Consider the following 25,466-nt stretch of genomic DNA (forward strand, 5'->3'; position numbering starts at 1 on the left):
TAGGATGCTGTGGAAGAAAGTATTGTTTCAGAGCACTGAAGTAAGATGAAATACCTTCCTTGTGCATATTAAGACAAAAGAATTGCTGGATCTTATCATCTTACAGCTGGCACCAAAATTACTCTCATAGGGTACAAAAGTTCCATAAAACAGGGGTGGAAGAATTCAGTCTTGTGTGGTCTGCTTTCTTCTCTAACTAAAATCAACATATTTTACTTATAGAATTTAAATTTACACAACAAGAGTACATTAAAGTATAATTTTTCTACTAACATCCTAATTTTGGCTGCTCAGATAGCTCTCTATTAAAATGTCAGAAAAATAGCTACCATAGTTCAAAAAGGAAAAAGCGGACAGAGAAAAGCAGGAAAAGACACGAAATGTATGCCAGCGGGAAATCAACACCAGCAAACCACACCAACGGACCATAAACTCTGGGTCAGATTCTGGAACAAATCATTAGGCAACCAGGTCCAAAAGCAAAAGATTTTCTTTTAGATTAGCAAAGAGAGGAAGGAGTAACCTGGATGGGTGGGATACCTACCTGATCAGAAATGAAAAATACAACTATTTCCAAAAAAAGTAAGAGTGGAGAAATATACAAGTATGAGAGGGGGCTGTTTGTGAACAGTCTTGGACTGATCAGAAGAGCTGAGCTTTGGCAGGCAACTCCAACTATAAATTAGATCAATCTGAAATAGGATAACCTTCCCTTCAGAAGCACTAATGCAACAGATATGGCTATAGGTGAAAGTGGAATAGAGTTTAAGGGATTGGGTGATATTTACCATCCAGAAGATGGTGTTGGAGGGAGTGTTGAGCAACCTGTGCATTAAGGAGGAAGGACTGGAACAGAAGTTCAAGAGAGGATGCTGGATCCAAGAGCATGCACACGACTATGGAAGAGGGGCAGTCCAATTACACTGTGGACCCTACCCAGGGGCAAGATTGCATCTTCTGCCCCAAAAACATACATTTAATTAATGTTCCCGGCGTGGGACAAAGGACTGAGAAGTTGCCTCCAGAATGAGACAGAGAGCTGGTGAACTGTCTCCGAAGCGGGACAATGAACTGGCAAACCGTCTCTGGGGTATGACAGTGGACTATGAAGGTTTGATTAAGTCTTCCCGGGCAAAACTAAAGTTATCAGTAATGACTGACAATTCACAAAGTGTGGATGGGTGAGGCTATCAACTTCCTGAATTGCCTAAGAATAGGAAAGTGGTTAAGGGGGGATCAATAGGGCATCTGGCTGTCCGGGGTTGGGTAACCCAAACACCCCGGCCCTGAAGGAATGCCATCAGTGGGCACAGGAAGCCCTGGGAAAGGGGAGGCAGATGCAGCGACGGGGGAGAGGAAAGGGGTGTCAGAGGCAGCAACAGGGGGGGGAGAAAGGGGAGTCAGAGGGGGAAGCCAGACAGGGACAAAATGCCCAAACTCACCTAAAAGGGCTAGAGCTCTGCAGAAGGGCTGGAGATATGGGAAGTGCTGGAATGAGCATGAGTGGAAAGCAGCATCCCCAGCCCGCAAAGGGAGGGGGTGAAACACTGGAAAGCGAGCACTGGTCCTCACGAGCAAAGGCAGAGGAGGACACGACGCCTTGCTTGGAGGGGCCTGGCCAGCCCAGTCTTGCAGGGAGGATGGGGAGAGAAGGAAAAAGGGAAAGGAGACACACCTGGGGGAAGCCCCAGCTGGGAGGTGTTCACTTTCAGCCCCACCCTGGCAGAGAGGCGAGGGCGGCTGGGCAGGAGTAATGGGAAGGAAGGAACACCTGGGGGCAGACACAGCTGGGCAGCATCAGGTGAGGGCAGGAACCTGGGAGAAGGGGTGAGGATGGAATGCCCTATAAAAGCTGGCTCAGGCGCGTGGTTGTGTGGGTTGTGTAGTGGAGGAGTGAGTAGCGAGAGAGTGTGAAGATGCGAGGAGGAAGATTGATGGAGGAGAGGAAGGAGGAGGTACACTGGAGAGATGCTAGGTTGAGAGGGCTTGCTGGTGGCTTGAGAGGGTGCATGGGTGAGGTATACCTCCCCTCCTTCCATGAAGCAGGACCCTGCATATTCCCTAGCAGCATCCTGGGACCACCGGCTAGCATGCCAACGGCCGGCGCAGCCACACCCAGGACGAAGTTGGGCAGCCGAAGTCCGGGCTCCACTGCTGCTGCTGTTGTGGCACCCCGAGGAAAACCTGACACTGGCAGCGATTACTTAAGGAACTCCAGGAAGGCTCCATTGCATCAGGATCCTTAACATGCCTCCGGGGCATGGAAAGGTGTGAGCTGGCCTCACATGTCATTCCCATACTCACACATTCCATCTCCTGTTCAGGATCTGGCTTCCATGTTTCTACCTGCTTGGGCAGTAGTTTTAGTGCTCAAAGCACAGTCAAAGAAGGGTTTTATGGCATAACCATATTCATAAGCCATCTAATATTGTGGGGGCAAGTCTGATGGATAACAACAGCACTGACACTTGGCCCTCTCTCAATGGCAAGAATACTGAGCAGCAGCAGAAAAAACAAAATGCAAGAAAGCCATATTCTGCTTATTCATCCAGATGTAGGATTGCCAAAAGCCTAGGAAAAAGTGCCCTTCAGAAGTGACCGTCAGAAGCTTAGAGAGATGTTATTTACCTCCATGCCATGAAAAGCTTCACCTGCCCATTTCCACATATTAAGCCTCTGTTAAGAGGATGGGACATTTTTTTTCTCCAGGCTGTTGGCAACCCCATCCAGATGCCCTTCCTATCAGAATATGGGAGGTTGTTCCTCATGATAGTTCTTAAAGGAAAAAAAGGAGTTACAGTGGGAGAAAAAATAAGGGAGATGAGAAGAAGAGGCTGTGATGGAGGCTCATGTCATGGATCTACGTACAAGGATCTACAAATATCTACAGCTGTCTATGAATGATCCTGAAAAACACATTGTTGCTAAACAAGTATCTTGAAGAAGTGCTTGGCTGAATCAGATCAAAGCTTAGATAGTCCAGAAATCACCAGGAGTCAGCTGGTTTACCAGAAATTGGCCATTGGCCTACAACCTACATTCTACCTGCTCTGTCACATGCTATACTTTGTTAGAATCTTCTGATGAAGCAGAATTGCATACAAGAAAAGGATATCGCATTCACAGGATTGTAGATTTTTGCATTTTTATACACCTACTAATTTGGTTTAAAAACACCCAAACACAATTTAAGAAATAGATGGTTATCCAAGCTAACTTGACTAAATTACAACTTACTTAACATGTCATCATTCTCCAAGTCTTGCAAGAGTCTTTCTGCATTCTGACTTCTATTTCTCACAAAATTTAAATAATGGAGGACCGATTCTGGCAGGTCATCTGAAATCTAAATGTACATTTTAAATTAAATTCTACAGTTTCATTTTTCACCATTATTTTCAAATTAGAATTGTCTTCAGAAATACAGCATCTCAACCTGGGCCCTTCCCCTAAAAGTAACATGCATACAATATTCTACTGATGGGTAAGTTTGTCAGGAAAGTGTAAAAGTCCTTTTAACTACTTCCAGGTTCAAATACTTACAGGTTCACTGTCGCTTGAAGCTTCAGCTGATAACTCTGTGTCAGGATCATCAGCTTCAAGAGAAGAAATGCTGATTCTGCTTAATTCAATTTCTATTTCTTCTTCAAGTCTTATATCATCATCATCCATTACTTTAATGGGGAAATGGAAGAGGTAAAAGAAATATATATTACTGAAGGCTATGCCAATTGTTTGCATTTATTATATTTTTGTCCTATTCTTCAGCCACAGTTGGTTCTCAAAGTAGCAATGCAAATAAAATTAAAATTAAATATAGCTATTCCACAGGAAAAGTACTATTAGCTGAAAGGTGCCTGGTTTCGGGAAGAGAGCATGGCTGTTTCCTGCCCTTCATCCTTCTGATGACCCCATTGACCTTATTTGGAAGTTGAAGGGATAGATGAAAAGGGGGGGGACACAAAAATGATCTTTTTTTTTGTTAGCCTGAGAAGTTTATCTATAATACAGTATTGCACACAGGCTATTATTAAGCTCATAGAGGAACAAAGTCTGAGGGAAAACCAGCAAGGCTTCTGAAAAGGGAAATTCTACTCAAAGAACTGGAGTTCTTTGTGAGGCTTAACAAGCATGTGGATATGGGTGATTCAGTATTATATATGCTTGGACTTTCAAAAGGGTTTTGATAAGGTCAAATTTAGCAATCGTGGGATAAGAGAAGAGGTCGTATGGATTAAAAATCAGTCAAACAACCAGAATTAGAGTCTAGGAATAAATGGAGGAAAGTGAATGATCAGACCTGAGATTCTTTCTGTTTAATTTATTCATAAATGATATGGCATTGGGACTGTACAGTATAGTGGCCAAATTTGCAGATAACAAATTATTCATGATGGAGAAAAACAAAGTGTGTTGTGAAGAACTCTAGGAGGAGTTAGATCAAGATGGGTAGCCGTCTTTGTTTGTAGCAGTAGAAAAGAGCAAAAGTCCAGTAGCACCTATAAGACTATCAAAATTTGTGGTAGAGTATGAGCTTTTGTGAGTCACAGCTCACTTCTTCAGATACCAAGAAGTGCAGAAGTGAGCTGTGACTCATACCCTACCACAAATTTTGATAGTTTTATAGGTGCTACTGGACTCTTGCCCTTTTCTAGGAGGACTGAGTAAGCAAGATGACAAATGAAGTTCAAGGTAGGTAAGTACAAAATGATGCACACTAAAAAAAATTCCCAACTTTAAATATATGCTGATGGAACATTGACTGGCTGGGAAAAAGATCTTAAGGTTGTAGAGGATAGCTCAATGAAAATACCAACTCATTGTGTGAAAGCGGCAAATTCCATGCTTGGAATTATTAGGAAAAGGATTAAATATAAAATTGCCAATGCTATAATGCCCTGCTATAGAGCTATGGTGCAGCCTCATTTGGAATACTGTGTGCAGTTATGGTCACTGTAGCTCAACAAGCATATTGCAGAGCAATTCTAGATGAAATTCTAGATGAAATCCTTCCCCAAATTCCCCACTACCCAGGCATTTTCCCCAAACCTCCAGGAATTTCCCAGGGTAGAGTTGGCTGTTCTACTTGGCACTTTCACTATAACTTGTAAAAAGCTGCTCTGGCCACTGAGACTTGCTCCTATTTTTCTGATCGCACTTCCATGCCTACTCAGTTCTTCCATTAACACTATGGTGCAAACATTGATCCCAGCCCTTCCCAGGGGCATGGGGAAGGCTGTAAACACCAAGGTCTTCCAAAGGACTCAAGAGGACACATAAAATAGCACTGCAGCTGGTGTCTCCACCAGCTGCACCAACACCACCACACGTTTCCATGGAAGAGCTCCTGAAGTTTTCCAAACAAAACGCGAAAAGAAATCTAGTGTCTCCCAATGCAGTCCTAAGGCTATCTGGTGGGATGGCTTGATATTAAGGCACTGATCTGAGGATACTCCTTAAATCCACTGTATAAACTGTGTATCGTTTGGCTATAGTAGGGAGTCCCCAAAGTGTGTCTTGCGATATTGGGAAGGATTCAATGAAATCCTAAACAATGCCTGGCTTCTTCCAATGTAGACAAGGGTAATATACAAAATTTGAGTGTTTTTGATAGCCCTGAGACAAATTCAGCTTTAAACGCACCGGCAGTGCTGTAGAGTTGCCTAAAAGTTAGCACAGTTCGAGCGTCAATTTCAAGTTCTCATCCTGCCATGAAGCTTCCCAGGTGTTCTCTGGCCAGTCACGCTCTTAGCCTAACCTACTTGACCGCATTACCGTAAGGCTAGAATGGAGCAGCACGAATCACGGACGCCACCGAGAGCTCCTTGGAGGAACGGCGGGATAGAAATGCATTATTGTACGGATTTACTTATATAGAACCATCAATGTACACGACATGTTGCGATATGAAAAGAGTACAATGTCTGCCTTCAAAAAAACAACGAACCTATTCCGATAAACAACAATACAATTTCTCCGTACTAATCCCAATTTATGAACACATAATAGTGTTGCTGGGCACGTTATACGCGAAACGGCATCAGACACGCGCACTAACTAAAAGGGTGATCACAAAAAATCCCAAGGAAGTTCTTTAGGTTTGGGTCGGACAGCAGTGGTCAACCAACCTCGCTAGAAAGTTATTTTTATGAACAAGAAGGTTCCGTATTTATCCATGCCTGCCCGGCTGGCATTACGAAGGACACGAAGACTACAACTCCCAGAGCGCACCGGGGGAAAAACCTCCTTATATTGCCCCCCCCCCAAAAAACCCGGCTCTCAGGAGCTTGTAGTTTGGTTTAACAACCGTCCCACGCCATCCCAGCACCTTGCATAAATACAAGCTAGCACCACCATCACTTCGTCGTGCGAAGCTTCCACCCACCCAGTCTTCATTATCGAAAAACGACCTGGCCCACCTTGTTTTCCAAGCCCATTAAGCGCTAACCTGCTTCAGGAACCGCGAGTCTAGTGAAGCGCCCAATGTTACAGGAAGTATAACCATGGCAACAGCGAATGGGGAAACAGAACGAACGGCTAGCTACGGAAGCCGACAAAAGTTAAAAGCAGTCGCTGTTTAACATTCGCTTTAATATTTCCTGAGGAGGGGGAAAGTGAGGGGGGACGCGCGGTGGTAGGGGTATAGTTAAACTCCATGGAAGATGTGGAGAAGTTCTGTTCGGATCGGTTAGGGATCTTCTATCTTGACCGTGGTGCGGTGGAGGGCTGAGTTTGAGAGGGAAGATTATGAGAAATCTCTCTAGGTTGCATCATAACAGTAAAAAGAGACAATTAAGTGAAAACCATTACAAAATCAACCAGTTACAAGTGGATTGCAATAAAGTTGTCAAATAAATAGTTTTTAGAAGCCACTTTGAAATCCTGCTGGTTATTGAATGTGGAATATACAGCTTTAAAATAAGTAAATAGCTAGACAATAACACGGAAAGCAAAACAAAATTCCTTAGATGAGCACATAGTTACCTCCGTAACAAGGAAGTCTCCTGAACACAGCTTACAGCATAGATGACTGAAGTACTGAGGCGATACAGCTGAACATTTATTTAGAATTAACACTAAATTGAAGTGTGAAGAAGTGTGAAGAACTAAACTCTGGACTTATGTCTTTACATAAATGAAAGAAAGCTAATAACGGTAAGGATTATTACAAAGTTTTGGGGGAGTTGCACTTTAAAACTATGATGACTACTATCAGGGCTATATGAAATGTGCTTCAGTACTATAAGATCTCCTGACTTGTAACGGGTAGGCAGTCCACCTCTTAAAATGTATTATTATTGACTTTCATATAGTAACAACGAAAAAATTATTGAACCGTTGTCATCTTTACAATAAGTCAGCACAGCCAGCAAGCAGTGAAATATCCACCTAATATATGTAAATGATTTTAAGCTAAACAGCATAGCATGTAAACTATTTTTTCCCCTATTGTTTTTATCAAAACAGTGAAATCAAAGAAAGAAGACATTGTCAACACTTGGCTATGTTTGTGTATGAGATTATATATTCAAATTTATGATGCAATTATCATGTACAAAAGCAAAAAAAAGTATTCCTTTTCTGAGGGTGTGCAATGTCAGTCTCAAAGATCTTGACTCTAAAATATCTGTAAAAATAAATAGGCCTTCTGTTAACTCTGAGAGGTTTAGCATAAGTCTAAACAGAACAGAACAGGATAATTTTACACTTTAAAGCAGCTTCTTTCAGTTCCATATGGAACTCGAGGCTTGGTGCAACTATTGTAAAATCCTTCATAAGTGTCCATGTGGATATCATAGCGTGGAGCGAGAAATACCAATCCTAACTTACGGGCCATTTCCTGGCTACAGTTCAAAGGAGGGTGATGGAGAAAGAGAGCTCATATGGATTGCTATCAGGAAATGGCAATTGTCAACAATATAGGCATTCCGGGTCAGACATTATGGCACCAAACTGCCATAATGGCACCAAACTGCCACACCAGTATGACCATGGGAACATTCAGTATGGAGAATTTTGCAGCATCTATCTTGAGGAGAGACTGTGGCTGATTGACAGAGCATCTGCTTTGCATGTAGTAAGTCCCAGGTTCAAACCCTGGCATCTCCAGTTTAAAGAATCAAATAATAGGTGCTGTGAAAGATCTGAGACCCTGGAGAGTCACAGCCAGTCTCAGTAGATAACGCTGACCTTTGATAGACCAGTGGTCTGATTCAGAAGAAGGTAGCTTCATGTGTTCTGAGCCTGAGACTGAATGTATGATAATAAACTAGCAAATCTACCTTTGGGGTTGCCAACCTCCAGGTAAGACTAGAGGTGCACTGGAATTACCACTGATCTCCAGACTATAGAGATCAGTTCCCCTGGGATGTGGACTCTATGACATTATACCATGATAAGATCACTGCCATCTCCAAACCCATGATAAGATCATTGCCATCTCCACACCCTGTCATCCACGGGTTCCACCCATAAATCTCCAAGAATTTTCCAAACTGGGACTGGCAACCCTATTTATGTTAAGTATGTAAATTAATTCCTGTTTCATCCCCCCCCCTCCGCCCCCAAGCTTGAATTTATACACTTTTCAGCTGTTCAAACATTTGCTATAGTTTTTACATTAAAAAAAAACCTAAAAGTGTTCACAAGAGGACATGGCCATCTGACAGATTCTTTTTAAATGTTGCTCATAATTGGAGGAGGGGGTCATTCCAGATATAAAAAAACAAAAACACATAAAGACCACTGCCTTATAAAATGCAATACCAATGTTTAGCTAGGTAGAAATCCTTTCAGTGGTATCTTCTTTTATGTTCTGAATCTCATATGGCGTAATTTCTAACAAACAACACTATTTTAACTATTGGATTAACTTGCCTCTGGTTTTGAACTTTCTGTGTTGCGTATGCACAGAAGCAGTTTGTTGTGCTGCAAGTAAACAAATGTTTGGAGGTTATAAAACAATTTGAGGCAAAAGGGAGAAAGTATTAAGCTCTATTTGAGATGTTGGTAGCAATTACTGGTAAGGTGATTTTTGTGAATTCTAACACTGAAACATCTGGAAGTACAAGGCTAAGAGGTTATAAAAACCTCTGCTTGTATCTTCCAAGTTACTCCTTAGCATTCAGAAATGCATTCCAGAACTTGCATTCTTTCTTTGTAAATTTAAAACATGTTGGTAGACGATGGGAATATTATTTTTAAAAAGGACCACACAAGACTGAAGTCAGCATACATCTGTGTAGAGAATGTGAATTTTTCCCCATCTTGGACCTTATAAAAATGTTTTACTAACATCTGATGTTTATGAAAATGAATATTTATGAGATTGGATTGCATTTTTCAAATTAACATTGTGTGCAACCTATATTTCCAGATGCAATTGTAATAAAAAGGACAATGAATAAAAGAGACAAACTCTTCATACTAGCATACTTCTTAAATATTATTAATGGAATTTTCTTGGTAAGATACTGTTATATTCTCATTGACAAATTTATTACACATTTAGTACTATAGTAGCATTCAGACTGAAGAGAAACATTTTAAATTACTTTCAGTTATTAGGTCTTATGCTTGTAGCATTTGGTCACTGGATTTTACTGGATGGAAACAAATCTGTCGCATTTTTATGTGAGTATAAGCACTAAATATGTATTTGATGTTGTTCTCTATAACTTGCAAAGTATATTCTATTTAGCACAAACCGTTAACAAGTCAGTTTCCCACATGGTGGCAGTATTACATTGCAATGTCCGTTTATACATCAGGAACCAAAGCATCCGATTGATGCCTTCATCTTACAAACTTGTTATCAGAATCAATGAAAGAAAAAAGGCAGGTTGATCTGCAGGGTTATCAAAGAAGAATTTTTGGATTCATATCAATTTGGCTCCAATAATACAACTATCAATATAGCAAATTGTTTTCTTTGCCAGTGTTTCGACAAAAAATAAATTTGATAATTTCAAAGACCTTCTGACTGCTGCACATTTTATGGCCACTGTGTGGAACCCACTTTAAATCACTTTAAGAAGCAAACCGTTTATGTGTTTTGGCTCATCTTGTCCAATGGGCAATTTTTCTCCATGCCAGTGCAGATATTGTTTATGATGGCCCTATTTAGCAAGTATAGAGTATACATTTATAAGGTTTAAAGAGTAATCTATATGATGAAGCACCGCTTCATCTCAGGGGTCAGAATGAACAACAAAAGAAGGATGCTTTCCCAGATTGGTCATATTTTATTTATTTATTTACTTTATTAATACCCAAACTTTCTCTCCAATGGAGATCCCAAGGGGCATACATGATTCTCCTTTTAATTTTATGCTCACAACAACTCTATGAGGTAGGTTAATGTGACTGTGCAAGGTCACCCAGTCAGTTTCCATGTGGGGATTCAAATCTAAGCCTCCCAGTTCCTAGCCTGATATTCTTACTACTAGGCAGCACTGACTCTCTATATAATAACTTCATAATAACTGTAAATATATGGAGTCTTTTCTATGAAATCTTTGACATACCCTTTCCGTATTGAAACTAAGTCTAAGTGCATGGAATTGAAACGAAACGCATATTCTTCCCCTGGTTATTTCTACTTTCACTTTCCTCACCTCCTGATGCTACCTTTAGGTCAGATTTTGTATTGTAAATTTCTTGGAACCTGTTGTCTTATACTCTATACAACATCACGTCCATAGAACATACTGCTATAAAATAACAGTAGTAGCATTAACAATGATGCTGTACCATGGCAGGCCAGACTAGGGCTGTCAACCTCCAGCTGGTTTGGAGTGCCAAACTCCCCACTTAGCAGATGCTCAGGGACGATGCCCCTAAATTGTCATTAACCCTGTACACATACCATATCAGTGCACAGAGCAATGTACATAGAGGGGGAGCAGGAACAAGCATACTGGCCTCACTCTCCATTCATGACTAAACATGCTGGCCTATCCCCTCATATGTGCATTCATCCAGATGTGGGCACACTGCTTTCATGCATACAAATTATTGTGATGATATATAGTCTGCATACATGCCAATACTGTGTAATGCTCCCGTCAGCCCTTAGGTCAGTTTCATGACTTTATCCTAATACGAATTTCAGGTGTTTATTGAAGGACACCATTAGTTCAAATATGATTTTTGACTGCTCCCAAATCTGTGCAAAGAATCTCTTGTACAGATTACGTCTGCACTAAGCAATGGCCCTTGCTTCACTGTTTCTAATTCTACGTGTTCACTAATGGCTATAAAAAGATAGCACAGTGATATGTTTGGCTGTGTCACATATGTTTCAAAGTTTCAAAATATGAATGCCTTTTGTATTAGTATCTACAGATGAAAATTCTTTGATAGATACCATTTCTAATATGCTACTTGCCACTGGATCCATCATTGTTTTTATCGGTCTCTTGGGATACCTAGGAAGTATTCGACGAATCAGATGGTTAGTCATTGCGGTAAGTAGGTTGCGTGAATGCCCTCAGCACAGAGGTGGTGCTTACAATGTGTGAAGGGCACAAATAGATATGATGAAGATTACAGATCTCCATCTATCTGCAGAAGGCAAATGAGGTGTGCAGCAGCTCTCATTTTCAGTAGAACCAACCCAAATGAAAGTTGCAAACAGTCACTGCTGGGAAAGAGGGCAGTTGCAGGGAACATCCCGTCACCCATCACTGAGCACTGCTGAAGAGGAAGGCCTGTGTCAGGAGACAGCAACTGAGCTGCCAAGATCATGGCTACAGCACCATGCAGACAGACAAGCTACTGAGAGGCTAGCAGAATCTGCAAGAGACAAGTGTTGTCATCACCCCACAGCCATGCTGTGTTCTTTTTCTCACTCATAAGAACATAAGAGCCCTGCTGGATCAGACCATCTAGTCCATTAGCGTGTCTCACACACTGGCCAATCAGTTACTCTGGAGGGCCAACAAACAGGGCACTGATGTTGCTCCTGTACTTATTCAGCAGTTGACTCATTAGTTATATGCTTGCATGGTTCTGAAGCCATGACCCTGGCAGCTCCTTTGCCACCTCTGGTAAGCACTCCATGTTCCCTTCCTCCTCAGCTATGATTTCCAGACTAGAGATCAATTCCTTGGAGAAAATAGCTGCTTTCCCCTGCCATTATAGCCTGCTGAAGTCCCTTTCCTCCTCAAACCCAGCCTTCCCCAAGTTCCACCCCCAAATCTCCAAAACTTTTCCAACCATGAGTTGGCAACCCTACACTCAGCCATGCTCAGTAGTGGAGGCTGGGATGTTCCCTTTCAACCCAGCCCATGAGTCGCTGCTGCCTTCATGCCCTATCTAGGTCACAAACTGAAACCAAATTCCCTTTCCAGTCATTCATATTTTAAAGGGAGAAAAAGCCCCTTTAAAGCACAAATAGCACCCTGAAGAACCCAGTTTCAATTTGTGAAATCAAATTCTAATCAAAGTGCCAAACCTGCTCTGCCCTCCTGCAGTCTCAGTCTGAATCAGGATTGTATGTGCATATATACATTTGTGAGTGCATGAGCACACACACACCATTTTCCTTCTACAGACTGCAGCCTTTCTCCTCTCAGCTTGGGCCCCACCCTCACCTGAGCCTTTGCAAGGTAGTCTTGCCTCTTAACTGCTGTGTGTGTTTGGGGGTAAGCCTGCGTATGGTGAGGGGGATGCCTATGCTGCTGCTCTCTTTTTAAAGAATTATTCAGTAATGTGTTCTCTAGCAGAGGAGAGAGAAAGTCCATAAAGAGGAGATTAGCACAAGAACTGATACTGTCCACTCTAAAAGCAAAGTCTGGAGATGATCGTAGACAAGTTCATGCCATCTGGGGGTGATTCATAAATTAATGCACAGACCTTGTAATGTATTATTTAATGTTAAAAAGAGATGTGGGTAATAACCATTTGGATTGGGCCCACAGCCCCTGCATTCTAAATCACGATGCTTTCAGGACCTCAGCAAAAAGCTGTCCTTCCCGCAAAGTATAGTGATCTGAAAATGTGACTGATATCTTGATTCTGTGTGACAAGGGAGTAACAACTGATGAGGCAGAAGGTTGTTCAGCAAGAGTATTCAAGGAACAATTCATTGTTCGTGCTTACTGGATTATGACTGAAGCTCTATAACAAAGATAAAAAGCAAAACCATGAAAAAAATTGTGATAACGACACATGACACCACATGCACAAGCACAAGCAGATGAGAGGATGATCATGGACTGTATGTGTGAACAGTCATAATTTCAATTGGGTCCATATGGGAATGGAGAGGAGGTTTAGCCCTTCATTCCCCACACCGTACTACTAATCAAATATGGGCTCTGTGCACTCTTAATAGCATTTTAAAAGTAAGGCAGTATTTCCTTTAAAGCTTTGTCTTTTATTTTCTTTTAAAATGAAAATAACAGTGTGGGAAGCCTAGTTTTGATTAATAAAACAGAGATATAAAGATGTGTCATTATTGGAATACGTATCTATTTTGTTTTTAATAGTTTTATTGAATGGGTTAACATATTACATAATACACAATACATACTCATTTACCCTTATAATTACCGTATATGCCCCCCATCCCTTCCCCCTCCCCCTTTTCCCTTTTTGATTTCCAACAGCACTAAAACCCCTTAATTTCTTATCATTATCTCTAATTACTATGTAGTCCCTATTATCTAAGGTAAAGTTCATGTTCATTCTCATGGCTCATATTACTTAATAACTATCTAAAGTCCACAGTTGTCCTCTTACATCCCATTTATTTTCCACATAATCCTTAAACTTCTTCCAGTCAGTTAAAAATTCATTCGGATTCTGCTGTCTCAATTTCCTTGTCAATTTGTCCATTTCCGCCATGTGCAACAGCTTTCGGATCCATTCCTCAACTTCTGGTATGTCTTCTTGTTTCCAGTATTGTGCGTACAAGATTCTTGCTGCCACAGTCATATAATATAACAAAGTTCTGTCCCTCATGTTAACTTATTGCATATTCAGTCCTTAGCAACAGCATTTCCGGGCTCTTCAACAAATTACATTTCATAATTAATAGCATTTCTCCATAAATCTTAGACCAAAACATTTTGGCCTTTTCACAGGTCCACCACGTATGGTAAAAGGAGCCCTCATGTTTTTTACATTTCCAACATTTATTTGACATTGCACTATTTGCATTTGCTAATTTTTTCAGTGTTAAATAACATCTATAAATCATCTTATATCCATTTTCTTTCAAATTGTTACATGTGGATATCTTCAAAGTATTCTTCACCCAGAAACTTCTTATATTTTTGCCAAATCATGAAGATATTCCTTCTCACAAAATGATGCTGAAACATACCATCCATTTTATATTTCTCATACCATAAATACGCATGCCAACCAAACAAGTTATTGAACCCTTCCAAAGCTAATAATTTTAGATTAGATAATTTCACCCATTCTTTCAGCCAGACCAAGAAAATTGCTTCATAATACAATCTCAAATTTGGTAATTTCAAGCCTCCCCTTTCTTTTGCGTCACACAGTACCTTCATCTTAATTCTTGGTTTTCTCCCAGCCCAAATAAAATCTAAGATTCTTCTTTGCCATTTATCAAAATGCTTCATTTCTTTAACAATTGGAATCGTTTGGAGCAGAAAGATCATTCTCGGTAATACATTCATTTTAACAACTGAGATACGTCCTAACAATGACAGATTCAATTTGTTCCATTTCAACAGATCTCTCTCTATCTGCGACCACAATTTTTCATAATTATTTTTAAATAAATCTATATTCTTAGCTGATACTTCTATCCTCAGGTATTTTGTTTTCTGAACCACTTCACACTTTGAAACATTCATTAATTGTTCTTGTTTCTTTTTTGTCATATTTTTACAGAGCAATTTCGACTTTGATCTATTAATAAAAAATCCTGCCAGATCTCCAAACTCTTTAATTTTATCTAACAATATTGGTAATGTCTGGATTGGATCTTCTACTATAAACATTACATCGTCTGCAAATGCTCTGAACTTATAAGAAAACCCTTTGAGTTTTATACCTTTGATATTGTCATCATCTCTTATTTGCCTCAAAAGTATTTCCAACACCATAACAAATAGTAATGGTGAAAGTGGACATCCTTGTCTTGTACCTTTTCTTACCTCAAATTTTTCTGTCAAATCACTGTTTACCACTAATGACACATTTTGTTCAAAATATATAGCTTTCACTGCATTAATGAAATCTTGCCCCATATCCATCTTTTCCATTGTCAAAAACATAAAATCCCAATTCAAATTGTCAAAGGCTTTCTCAGCATCAGCAAAAAACAGACCTACTTCCTTTTCTGGATGCTTATCATAATATTCAATGGCGTCCAACACCACTCTCAGATTATCCCTAATTTGTCTATTCGGTAAAAATCTGGCCTGCTCTTCCCCTACGAATTCTATCAAAAATTTCTTAAGCCTTTCCACTATAAGTCTTGCAAAAATTTTGTAATCATTGTTTAATAAAGAAATTGGCCTATAACTTTTAACATTTAGTAAATCTTGTGACTCTTTTGGGATCAGTGAAATATTTGCTTCACTCCAAGTCTTCGGGAGATTTTTCTTCTTAATAATTTCATTCATCAACTTTTGTAGAGGCTGCAACAAGTCTTTTTTCATTACTTTATAAAATTTTGCTGTAATTCTATCTGGACTCGGTGCTTTCCCTATTTTAGTTGATTCTATAGCATCTAAAATTTCTCCTTCTGTTACTGGAACATTCAAAACCTCTTTCATTGTCATTGAAATCTTTGGTATTTTTGCTCTTTCCAAATATGCTTCTATTTTGTCTAAATCTATCATTTTCTTTTGGAATAATTTTGCATAATATTTATAAAAAGCTCTTTTTATCCCTTGATGGTCCATTATTTCTGTTCCTTCTTCTATTATCTTCCCTATAACTTTCTTTTCCCTTTTCTTTTTCAATTGCCAGGCTAAATATTTCCCTGGCTTGTTGGCCCCCTCAAAGGATTTTTGCTGCAGAGATTTTAAGTGCCATTCTAACTCTTTATTTGCAGAAGCTCCTAGTTGTGGGTTTTACGTACGTATCTATTTTACGTATCTATTTTGACCATACAAGTTCTGTGCTTATCTATTATGTTTTTGTACAGTGTCCAGCTTTCAAAATAGCACATGTATTTAACGTTATAAATATGTTTATTTTTCAGTATATGGTTCTAGTTGTCCTGAACTTTGTTGTCCAAGCTGGAATGCTCATACGTCTCTATGTAGGAACAGAAATGGTATGCATATCCATCTGTATATTTTATTTCAAAGAAACCTGTGCAGATCCTGAAAGCCACACAATGGGATAAAAAAAAATGTGTGTGTGAAGTGCTGTCAAGTCGTAGCTGGGATTTTTAAGGCAAGAGACTGACAGAGATGGCTTGCCATTGTCTGCCACTGCATAGCAACTGTTTTTTCTGGGTGGTCTCCTATTCAAGTACTAACCAGTCCTGATCCTATTTAGCTTTTGAGATCTGACAAGATTGAGCTAGCCTGGGCCATCTGAATCAGGGCCAGATAAAATTGAGGGAGAAGATTTTACATGTATGGTGGAATTCCCAGGTATGAGGGAAAATCCAGCTTCACCTGAACCTCTAAATTGGGTTGAATTTAGAGAAGGCACTCTAGCCATCCTCCTCCACTGTTACCTCAAACAGAAATGGTCCAGAGGTAATGATCTGGACCATTGTGAAAGACCATGTGGCACCTATGGTGTTCCCAATCGGACAAATAGCTCTCCTTGATAATTTCTTTCTAGAGTAACAGCAAGGAGAGGAAGGCTGAAGCTCATTTAGAATACCGTCACAGCCTGATCTGGAGCAGGAACAGCACATGTGAGAACAGAGGCAAATATGCAAATCAGATATGACTTGTTCACAGGATGAGTCTTTGGTCCCCACCTTATCAATTCCATCTCACAGAAATCAACCCAAGAAAGATGCTTTGTCTAGAAGCTGGTTGATTGTAGAATGATGAGGATTGTTGGTAATCTACTTGGGATCTCTGTGTGCAGATTGGCTTCAAGTCTCTAATGAGCTATTCATAAACACTAGCATAATTGCACACAGGACTAAACTCTTTGCACACAATGAGAAACTACCCAAATTGTCGCTTGGATCAGACATGCGAAAAACATATGTATGAGATGGTACCAATACACAATTGGTTTTCCATGTCCAAGAGACAGCCACATCCTGTGATATCAAACCACAATTGATCTAGTAGGTGTAGAATCTGAAATTCCACATGATAATATTTACATTAGCAGTTTCAAATTGACTTTCAAATTACTTTTTGTAAGGGATAATGCTGGGATTTTACATATATGGGTAGCCAATTGACTGTGACACTAGTGTGCTAAATAAGAATGCATAGCTGATTTGCATGGGTGGCAGCTAATTTTAAAAAGACACTGTGCAAATTGCAAAGTACCATAGTTAACTGTGTTTCCCTGTCAGTCTCATATTTAAATCAAGCCCAGGTCAGACAGCAATGCAGCATTATGCCAGAGAATCCAACAGTGGACAAATCTGATTACAGTTGGGATTGTCTAGCTCCCACTTGCTTTGGTGGTACACATGTGGATATTGCTAAACATGCACAAAACCACTATGAATTAAGTGAAAGTGTCTCTGGTTTTCTGCCATCATAAAGTGGCAGCTTGTGCCAATGTACTGTATTACTTTAGAATGGGAGGCAAACTTGATAAGGGGGAAAGAAGTATTTGCCAAGGGAATGGCAGCATTTGGCTGCTGGATAGTATGAAGTTTTTCTAGGGGAAGTGGCTGGTGGTTCCCTCCCCCCCTCCTTCAATGTCCACAAGAACTGGTCAGTTCCATTCCAGGGAAAGGGGATCCAAAGGGCTGAATAAGAGAGTGGCATAATCCATAGGGGTTCTTAGCTTCTTGTCCCTTTGTGAACACTATCCATCATTTGACCACATAACCATGGCCTCTGATGTAACACAAGCAGTTGCATATTGGCGGGGTTGGGGAACCTCAGAGCCAAGCTACCAGTGATGCCTGACACAGGTTGGACACTTGTCAGCTTCTCTCAAGTTTTGATGGGAAATGTAGGCATCCTGGTTTTACAGCTTGGCTCTCCATTACAGCTGCAAGACCAGGATGCCTACATTTCCCATCAAAACTTGAGGGAAGCTGACAAGTGTCCAACCTATGTCAGGCGTCACTTGTAGCTTGGCTCTTAGTGTACATATAGATATGTTGTGTATGACTAGCAGGCCTTTTCCATCTCAGGCCATATAATCCATGCCACAGAGGCTGACTTTTCTTAATTCCACTTCAAATATAGCCTCCATGAAGACTGAGTTTGGTGGAAGGGCCGGGTACAAATTAGTTCCAGTATGAAGTAAATAAATAAGGATATTTAGATGGGTAGCCATGTTGGTCTGCAGTAGAACAGTCAGATTTTTGTCTAGTGGAACCTTACAGACAAACAAGATTGTTAGAGTGTAACAAAGCTCGAAAGCTTATGCTCTGAAAATCTTTTTTGATCTCTAAGGTGCCACTGGACGAAAATCCTGCTATAAATAAATAACACCACTCACCATAATCATCTGTGATGTTAATAAAAATTAAAATGATTCCACATTAACAAGAGTTAAATACTCTGAACAGGTTAGCAAACTGTGGAAAGTTCAAATGGATGAACTCATTTCTAACTATGGGAATAAAAACCTGCCTAAAAAGGAACATCAATGGGATATTCTGAATGGCATTCAGCGCATGGTAAGCCAAACTCTGTGCTGCACACTTCAACTTGTAAGGAAATCCAATATCCTTTTGTGCAGTGGTTCCCAACATGATGCCTGGGGGTGCCATGGTACCCGCTGACACCTTTTCTTATGCCAGCCAAATGCTTTTAGAAAGCAGGTAGGGCCGGGGGGGGGGTGTTGCCCAGCAGGGCTTCTGATGGACTGTTGGAGATCTGATTGGCTGTGCAGATTTCAGAAACAGATGCCACCACAGGACAAGGATATTCACTGCATGATGGTGTGTTTGTGCAAGGAAATATTTTAAACAACATGTTCATTTTAAAAGAAAACCTATTAAAAAGGGCTTCTGCTATGGTTAGAGTTAATCATAACCTCACTCTGGCAATTTGAGACTGGCTCTGCTTCCTGCAGCAGTCATTTTGTGGTTGGTTGTACCTCTTGCAGCAGTTATTTTGTATTTGGCTCTGCTTCCTGTGGCAGCCATTTTGTAGTTGCATCCACCACCCTGTATCAGATTTCCAAAAGTGCCTGCAGGCTTGAAAAGGTTGGGGAGTGGGAGAGGTGTCTGATTGCTGAGGCTTTCCTGTTAAAGCCATTGCACTGCAAGATTTCAGAAATTCTGTGTCTGGGACTTCATATTGTTCAGAATTAAATGCAAAGTGATTGACAAGTTTCAGAACCCCCTTGCATCTTAAATAACATACTTTGACAAAGATGAGTAAGGGATAGCTGCCACAAATCACTATGACTACATACAAGCCAAAAATGGAACCCCCTTGTTGCAAGACAGAAGAATTCTGCTGAGAACAAAACTATGGGGAATGGTTACCTCCATCATGCCCTGCTTGTCAGCTTGCCAGAGACATTCAACTGTTGAATGCAGTATGCTTAATGAGATTTGATTTTTGGTCTGATCTAGCAAAGCCATTCTTACTGGGTTTCCAGGTACTAGGACAAATGTCTAAGTCAAATCTAGATATCCCAGTAGCTTTGGAAATAGCATAGACATGATCTTTTCTCCTAGACCCCACAGAAACATGATACATAAGAGGTTATAACAGAGGTTGTTTCAGCGCTGTACATCAAGCAATGAGGGTTTCCCAGGGAATCCAATCTCTCTTTACTGTGTTGCATCTGGCTTACTACAGTCTGTTATGGCACATCATGAACTCTGTGTAAAATGGTTCTTCTGCACTTTCAAAGGCAGACTGTGGCTTGAGAAATTACCTTGTTCCAAGTAAACTATAAGTCATGTTCTTTCAAAGTGAGAAGATACTTGGGCCCATCTTCATCAGCTTCTTGGTCCTACTTGTTGAGATTTCCCCTTACTGTTGTGAGATTAAAAAACGGCAGTGTGAGAACTTGTACACTATATATAATATACATTATGCTAAAACATATTTTATTATAGTATAGCAGTGAACTGAATGCATGACCTCTTCAGAGTATCATGAGGTATATAAAAACTGAAACAAAAGCAGCTACAAAGAGGCAATCTATAGGGAAAAATCTATTTGGGAAAAATAGTTAATGTTTGGCAAAAATGCCAAAATATCAAAAGAGATTGGCCCCCTGAGAACTTTGCTGTCAAACATTTTTCTCTAGCTATAGTAACAGTAGTAGCCTTTTAAAAACCATTATGCAGCTCTGCTATGTCAGTGCATAATATATTTTTATTGGGGGGTGCGGGTTATTTGGTTTTATTATTACTCCCACTCAATTTCAACGTCTTCATTTTCCATTATTGATTGGTTCTCCATTCTCCTTTTGCTGTTACTGTATTGCCAAATGCACAAATAAACTGTAGGCCTATAAGCTTCATCCATGTGAATGGCAACATTTGAGAAAGCAGCATTCCTGATCCTGGTGACAAGCACATAACTTTGTACATGCATAAGTGTTATGCTCACAGGTGGCAGGGCCAGTACATTCACTTTTGTTTCCTGCCAAAATGCACTCTTCCAGTTATGTTATTTGTAGAGTAGTTTGGGAGAACTGCTTAGGATTACATTTCTCAGCACATGCTAAGTTGCTGCACCTCACATGTTAAAAAAAAGAGTCCAAGATGTCATAGAAGATCAGGGAGAGATTTGCCATCCACCAGCCCACACTTGCTCTAGGCAATCCAAACCAATAGCAAAGTCGGCCCCAACATTAGCCCAACACAGCATCAGCATCTGCCCCAACTAGTACAGAAAGGAAGGGGAGAGATTCTATGCCTGCTGGCCCAGGCTGGCTTCTTGCCTGCTCTATCCTAGTCAGGTTAACAGAATCCTCAGCCTTGACCAGCAAAGATTGGGAATACTATCCTAAACAGAGTTACACCTTTCTAAGCCCATTGGCTTCAGTTGGCTTAGAAGGGTGTAATTCTGTTTAAGACTGCACTTTTAAAATCCTGAGGAGAGTTTGAGGTGCAGTTGTTCTTTGGGAGCCTAAAATAGGATTCGTGATTGTGTTGTCTATTTATGAATACCATGACACTATATTTGTGAATACCAGGCCACCATAAATCATTAATTCATATTCTCTCTCTCTCTCATCCAAATGAAAATAAACCCTACCATTTCCCCTAGACTTCTCACTACTAAGGCAACTGTGTTCCAGCACCCAATGTTGTTCTTACTGTAATAATGTATCATGCTCATTGAGGTAACCAATGAGGTAGTCACTGATGTCTTCCTCCTCTCCTTCTGTCCCAGCTTCAGTGCTGTGGGAGATACAATTTCACAGACTGGAAAGCAAATAAACATAAAGAACATGCAAATCAAGTGCCATGTTCTTGCACAACATCTAACATGAAGAAATGGTTTTGTGATGTCCTGGAAAATGCCACATACACTAAGGTAAGTCTTTTGGTTTGTCCCCAGCATAGGATTTCATAAACTCACATTTAAATGAATTGAATCAGAAGAGTATTTATTTTAAACATTTATTTCCTACTTTGAAGATAAACTTTCAATACAATAGAATTTTTAAATATATATATATATATATATATTAAAATCATACAGCAAAAATAAAAAGCATAAATACAAATGTAGCAACAGATAAATCAATCACTGATAAAGCAGTTTATCAGATAGCATAGCCAGGATCCAGCATATAATAAATGGAGTAAAATTACAGAGAAATCACCACTGTCACCATTAAGCCAGGTTGACAAAAATAGTGGACCCTTCTAAAATCTCAAGGGAGAGGGCCAAACAGACATCTTGGAAGGTGAAATTCCAGAGTCTTGGTGTCACCACCAAGAAGGCCCTGTTGTGTATGCCAACCCACCAAACTTCTAGGTTAATTTTTTTTTAATTGAAGCAGTTATTGATCTCACCCATTTGCAGGACAATACCTGCAGAAGGCCTTGCTCAGATGAGTGAAACTGTCAGGGCTGAGAAAAATGGGAGATGCGGCCCTGAACATATGAGGATCTTTGAATTGAGTCCAGTAACTGATGGGCAGCCAATGTACTAACTGCACAGTCAGCATATTATTCATGCTCCACCTTGCTTGAAGTGATACTTTCTGTTTCAGTTTATTCGCTGTTGCTGTTCTATGCTTTTTGTTTTGATCTGCACTTTATCTGATTGGACATTTATTTATGTTGATTTACTTGACTGCTCTTTTGCCTTGTGGGATTAGTCTAGTAGGTTATCAATTTTTTTCAGGCATAAATAAACTTAATAGTCCTCTGGACATAAAAGTCCTCAAACACCATCAGTGCTCAGCTTGGGATTGCACTGGAAAGCTTGCAGGCTTTCAGAAATATAGAAGAGTCTTCCTCACCTCACATTCAACTTCCACTACCTGTTATATAATATCTGTTAAGTACAGCAACATCCTATAATGTCACCCTAGCCAAGAACAATTTAGCTAAATTGTTGCTCTAAGATTATATATTTGTTAATAGGGTAGTGATTTTCCCAGCATCTTTACTGTGTAATTTATTTAGTTATAGTTCATTGCATCTAAAGGGCTTGGTGAAAATAAAAGGTATTCTCCTGTATCTGAAACAGTAGAAAAGGGCAAGAGTCCAGTTGCACCTTTAAGACTAACAAAATTTGTGGTAGGGTATGAGCTCTTCACTTCTTCAGCTGTAACTCACAAAAACATCACAAATTTTGTTAGTCTTATAGGTGCTAGTGGACTCTTGCTCTTTTCTACTGCTACAGATAGTCTAACACAGCTACCCATCTTGATCTGTATCTGAAATGTATGTATCTTGAGAAGTTTTTACAAGAAAAACAGACTAATCACCTAATTTTAACCACCTGGGCTTGAGTTCAATAGTATTTTGCACGCAAAAAATTAATATAAATTATAAAGGTACAGAAAACTGTTTCGATTTCTAAGAACCAAATTCTCATATAATGAACCCATATAATGAACATTGTTAATTTCTTCATTTTTTTAGGGTTGTGAGGAAGATATCACGTCATGGTATGAAGAAAATATTTGGATTTTATTTGTGATTCATTTTGGACTGCTAGCAATAGAAGTAAGAATGTTATAACTTTTGAGATGATATTGGCCATGTGGCAATGTTATAGTATGCCAAATATCAGCTATTTTACACATTATTTTTATTGCAGGTAAATGCCAACTTTTCACATATGTCCATAAAACTGTATTGTGTGTATGTGGCAAACACAGATCCGCAGTCATGTGTGTCACATAAGCAGCCCAAGGGGCCAGGGTGTGCATTGGCTGGGTGCTCCAGCTACACCGAATAGCAAGCATATTGTCATGATGCAGCTCAGAGTGTTTTGTTCTTTGTATTATCCTATCTTATTGAAGTTGTGCTTTTTATTTAATTTTAATTTTATTTCATTTATACCCCACCCTTCTCCTCAATTCAACAAATTGTATCTCACAATAGAATCCAAAAAGTTATTGATGAACCCCAAAGGATTCTGTTTGTGGTTGTTGTGGGTTTTCCGGGCTGTATTGCCGTGGTCTTGGCATTGTAGTTCCTGACGTTTCGCCAGCAGCTGTGGCTGGCATCTTCAGAGGTGTAGCACCAAAAGACGGAGATCTCTCAGTGTCACAGTGTGGAAAAGATGTAGGTCATTTCCACACTGTGACACTGAGAGATCTCCGTCTTTTGGTGCTACACCTCTGAAGATGCCAGCCACAGCTGCTGGCGAAACGTCAGGAACTACAATGCCAAGACCATGGCAATACAGCCCGGAAAACCCACAACAACCATCGTTCTCCGGCCGTGAAAGCCTTCGACAATACATCGATTCTGTTTGTGCTGTTTCTCTTGCCGAAACAGGACCTGGGGTTGCCACAAAGAGAAGGGGTAGGATCTGCATCCTGGTGTAAAGATAAGCGAGGGTGGGATTGGGCACAAATACCTTAAGATATTGTAGCAATTTGCACCCCTCTGTAACACCATTCAAAATGATAAGCATCATCATTTTATCCTGTTCCTGTCCCCTTTTTTAGGTTCTTCAGTTCATAGCCTCTGCTTGGCTGTCCAGCGTAATGAGGAAGAATGTCATTCTGCCCAGAAAGTAGCAAAAACTTTGTGCCACCTTTGTATTGATAAACTCTATACTAAACATTAGAGGACCTTTGAACGTGATTATTACTCCAATACATAGTATTCAACTCCATCTGTCTGCACTTTGATCATAACTGCAAATCAAATCCTGTAAAAGGGTTGCTCTTTAATGTTATTACTCCAATGTGTTTTGATGATAGATTCATATGCATTATGTTTTACATTTGAATAATAAAATCTCATGACTATATTTTTCAGTTTTTGGCCAAAATAAATTGGCTAACTGCAATAAAATATGAGGTAAATAAAACAAAACCATTTTTTTTTGCCTGTTTATCATTTCACGCTTCAAGTAGGTCTCTCATAGTTTAACAGGATGCTCAGTTCCTCATCCATTCAGGCATATGACTGCTAGCCTTCCGGTGGGGCCTGGAGATCTCCTGGAATTACAATGAATCTCCAGACTACAGAGGTCAGTTCTCCTGGAGGAAATGGCTGCTTTGGAGCATGGACTGTATGGCATTATATCCATTGAGGTCTCTCTCCTCCTCAAACCCCACCCTCCCCAGGCTGCATCCAAAGATGTCCAGGAATTTCCCAATCCAGAGCTGGCAATCCTACTCAGGCATGGTGTACTAGTATATGCAGTGAAAACCATGTTTGTATTGTAATCTTGGTACTCTTAGGAAACCAGATTCCACGGAACCCCTTAGATTGACTATAATGAGGTTTTTAAATCCACTAAATGCTTATCTCCGCTCCAAGCATGCTTATCTCAGCTCTTAAGGCATGTCCAGGATTTCAAAACACCAAACTTCTACCCTACTCGTAGGAAATCCAAGTGCAAATCCATTTAACTTTCTGGGTGAACTTTGGCTTGTCGCTTTTTCTCTTAATATACCTCACAGATGGTTGTGTGATTAAAATGTGAGAAAGAAGAACCATGCATGCTGCCCTTGAGCTCCTTAAAAGAAGGATGGGATTAAAACAGGTACTTGGCAGATAGATGCCATTCTCCAAGAAGTGAAAAATTAGTCACAACCAAAGCTCATTTGAAAAACAGTGCAAAAATGATCAAATTGTTTTAAATAATTCAATTATTTTCAAAGCCATTCTTTTTGACCTATTAGATTTCACAAGTTTAGATTTTCTCCTGATTAAAAGTAAAGGTAGTCTCCTGCGCAAACACCGAGCC

At 40.0% G+C, this 25,466-nt stretch overlaps 2 protein-coding genes across 4 annotated transcripts in view; one reads left to right on the forward strand and one right to left on the reverse strand.

The window, feature by feature from the left end:
- Nucleotides 1-6,482, reverse strand: part of LRRIQ1 (leucine rich repeats and IQ motif containing 1) — a 159,177-nt gene extending 152,695 nt beyond the window's left edge. Inside the window, exons 1-3 of the mRNA XM_054989427.1 lie at nucleotides 6,420-6,482; nucleotides 3,544-3,674; nucleotides 3,238-3,346 (exon numbers count right to left, since the gene is read on the reverse strand). Of these exons, the coding sequence (XP_054845402.1) occupies nucleotides 3,238-3,346; nucleotides 3,544-3,672 (238 nt within the window). The 5' untranslated portion in view covers nucleotides 3,673-3,674; nucleotides 6,420-6,482. The remainder of the gene's footprint in view (nucleotides 1-3,237; nucleotides 3,347-3,543; nucleotides 3,675-6,419) is intronic.
- Nucleotides 6,483-7,016: 534 nt separating this feature from the next.
- On the forward strand, nucleotides 7,017-24,580 carry TSPAN19 (tetraspanin 19). Of its 3 annotated transcripts, XM_054989147.1 has the most exons (9): nucleotides 7,017-7,155; nucleotides 9,377-9,465; nucleotides 9,561-9,633; nucleotides 11,338-11,468; nucleotides 16,196-16,270; nucleotides 18,671-18,781; nucleotides 21,468-21,611; nucleotides 23,177-23,260; nucleotides 24,214-24,580. In XM_054989147.1, the coding sequence occupies exons 2-9, from the start codon at nucleotides 9,400-9,402 to the stop codon at nucleotides 24,283-24,285; spliced, it is 756 nt and encodes a 251-aa protein (XP_054845122.1). In that variant the 5' UTR covers nucleotides 7,017-7,155; nucleotides 9,377-9,399; the 3' UTR covers nucleotides 24,286-24,580. The 3 variants fall into 3 exon arrangements, with proteins under 3 accessions (XP_054845122.1, XP_054845124.1, XP_054845123.1); XM_054989149.1 differs by lacking the exon at nucleotides 18,671-18,781; XM_054989148.1 differs by lacking the exon at nucleotides 7,017-7,155 and having other exon boundaries at nucleotides 9,394-9,465; nucleotides 9,568-9,633.
- Nucleotides 24,581-25,466: the final 886 nt, after the last annotated feature.

The sequence above is a fragment of the Eublepharis macularius genome, chromosome 9, assembly GCF_028583425.1.
Source record: "Eublepharis macularius isolate TG4126 chromosome 9, MPM_Emac_v1.0, whole genome shotgun sequence".
Classification (NCBI taxonomy): domain Eukaryota; kingdom Metazoa; phylum Chordata; class Lepidosauria; order Squamata; family Eublepharidae; genus Eublepharis; species Eublepharis macularius.

What these genes read in the sequence shown, in the direction of transcription:
- TSPAN19 (XM_054989147.1), top strand. Translation starts at nt 9,400, where the DNA reads ATGAATAAAAGAGACAAACTCTTCATACTAGCATACTTCTTAAATATT. An exon ending in TGAATGGCATTCAGCGCATG is followed by an intron (nt 18,782 to 21,467) that starts GTAAGCCAAACT and finishes CTTCTGTCCCAG; the next exon opens with CTTCAGTGCTGTGGGAGATA. An exon ending in TTGGACTGCTAGCAATAGAA is followed by an intron (nt 23,261 to 24,213) that starts GTAAGAATGTTA and finishes CCCCTTTTTTAG; the next exon opens with GTTCTTCAGTTCATAGCCTC.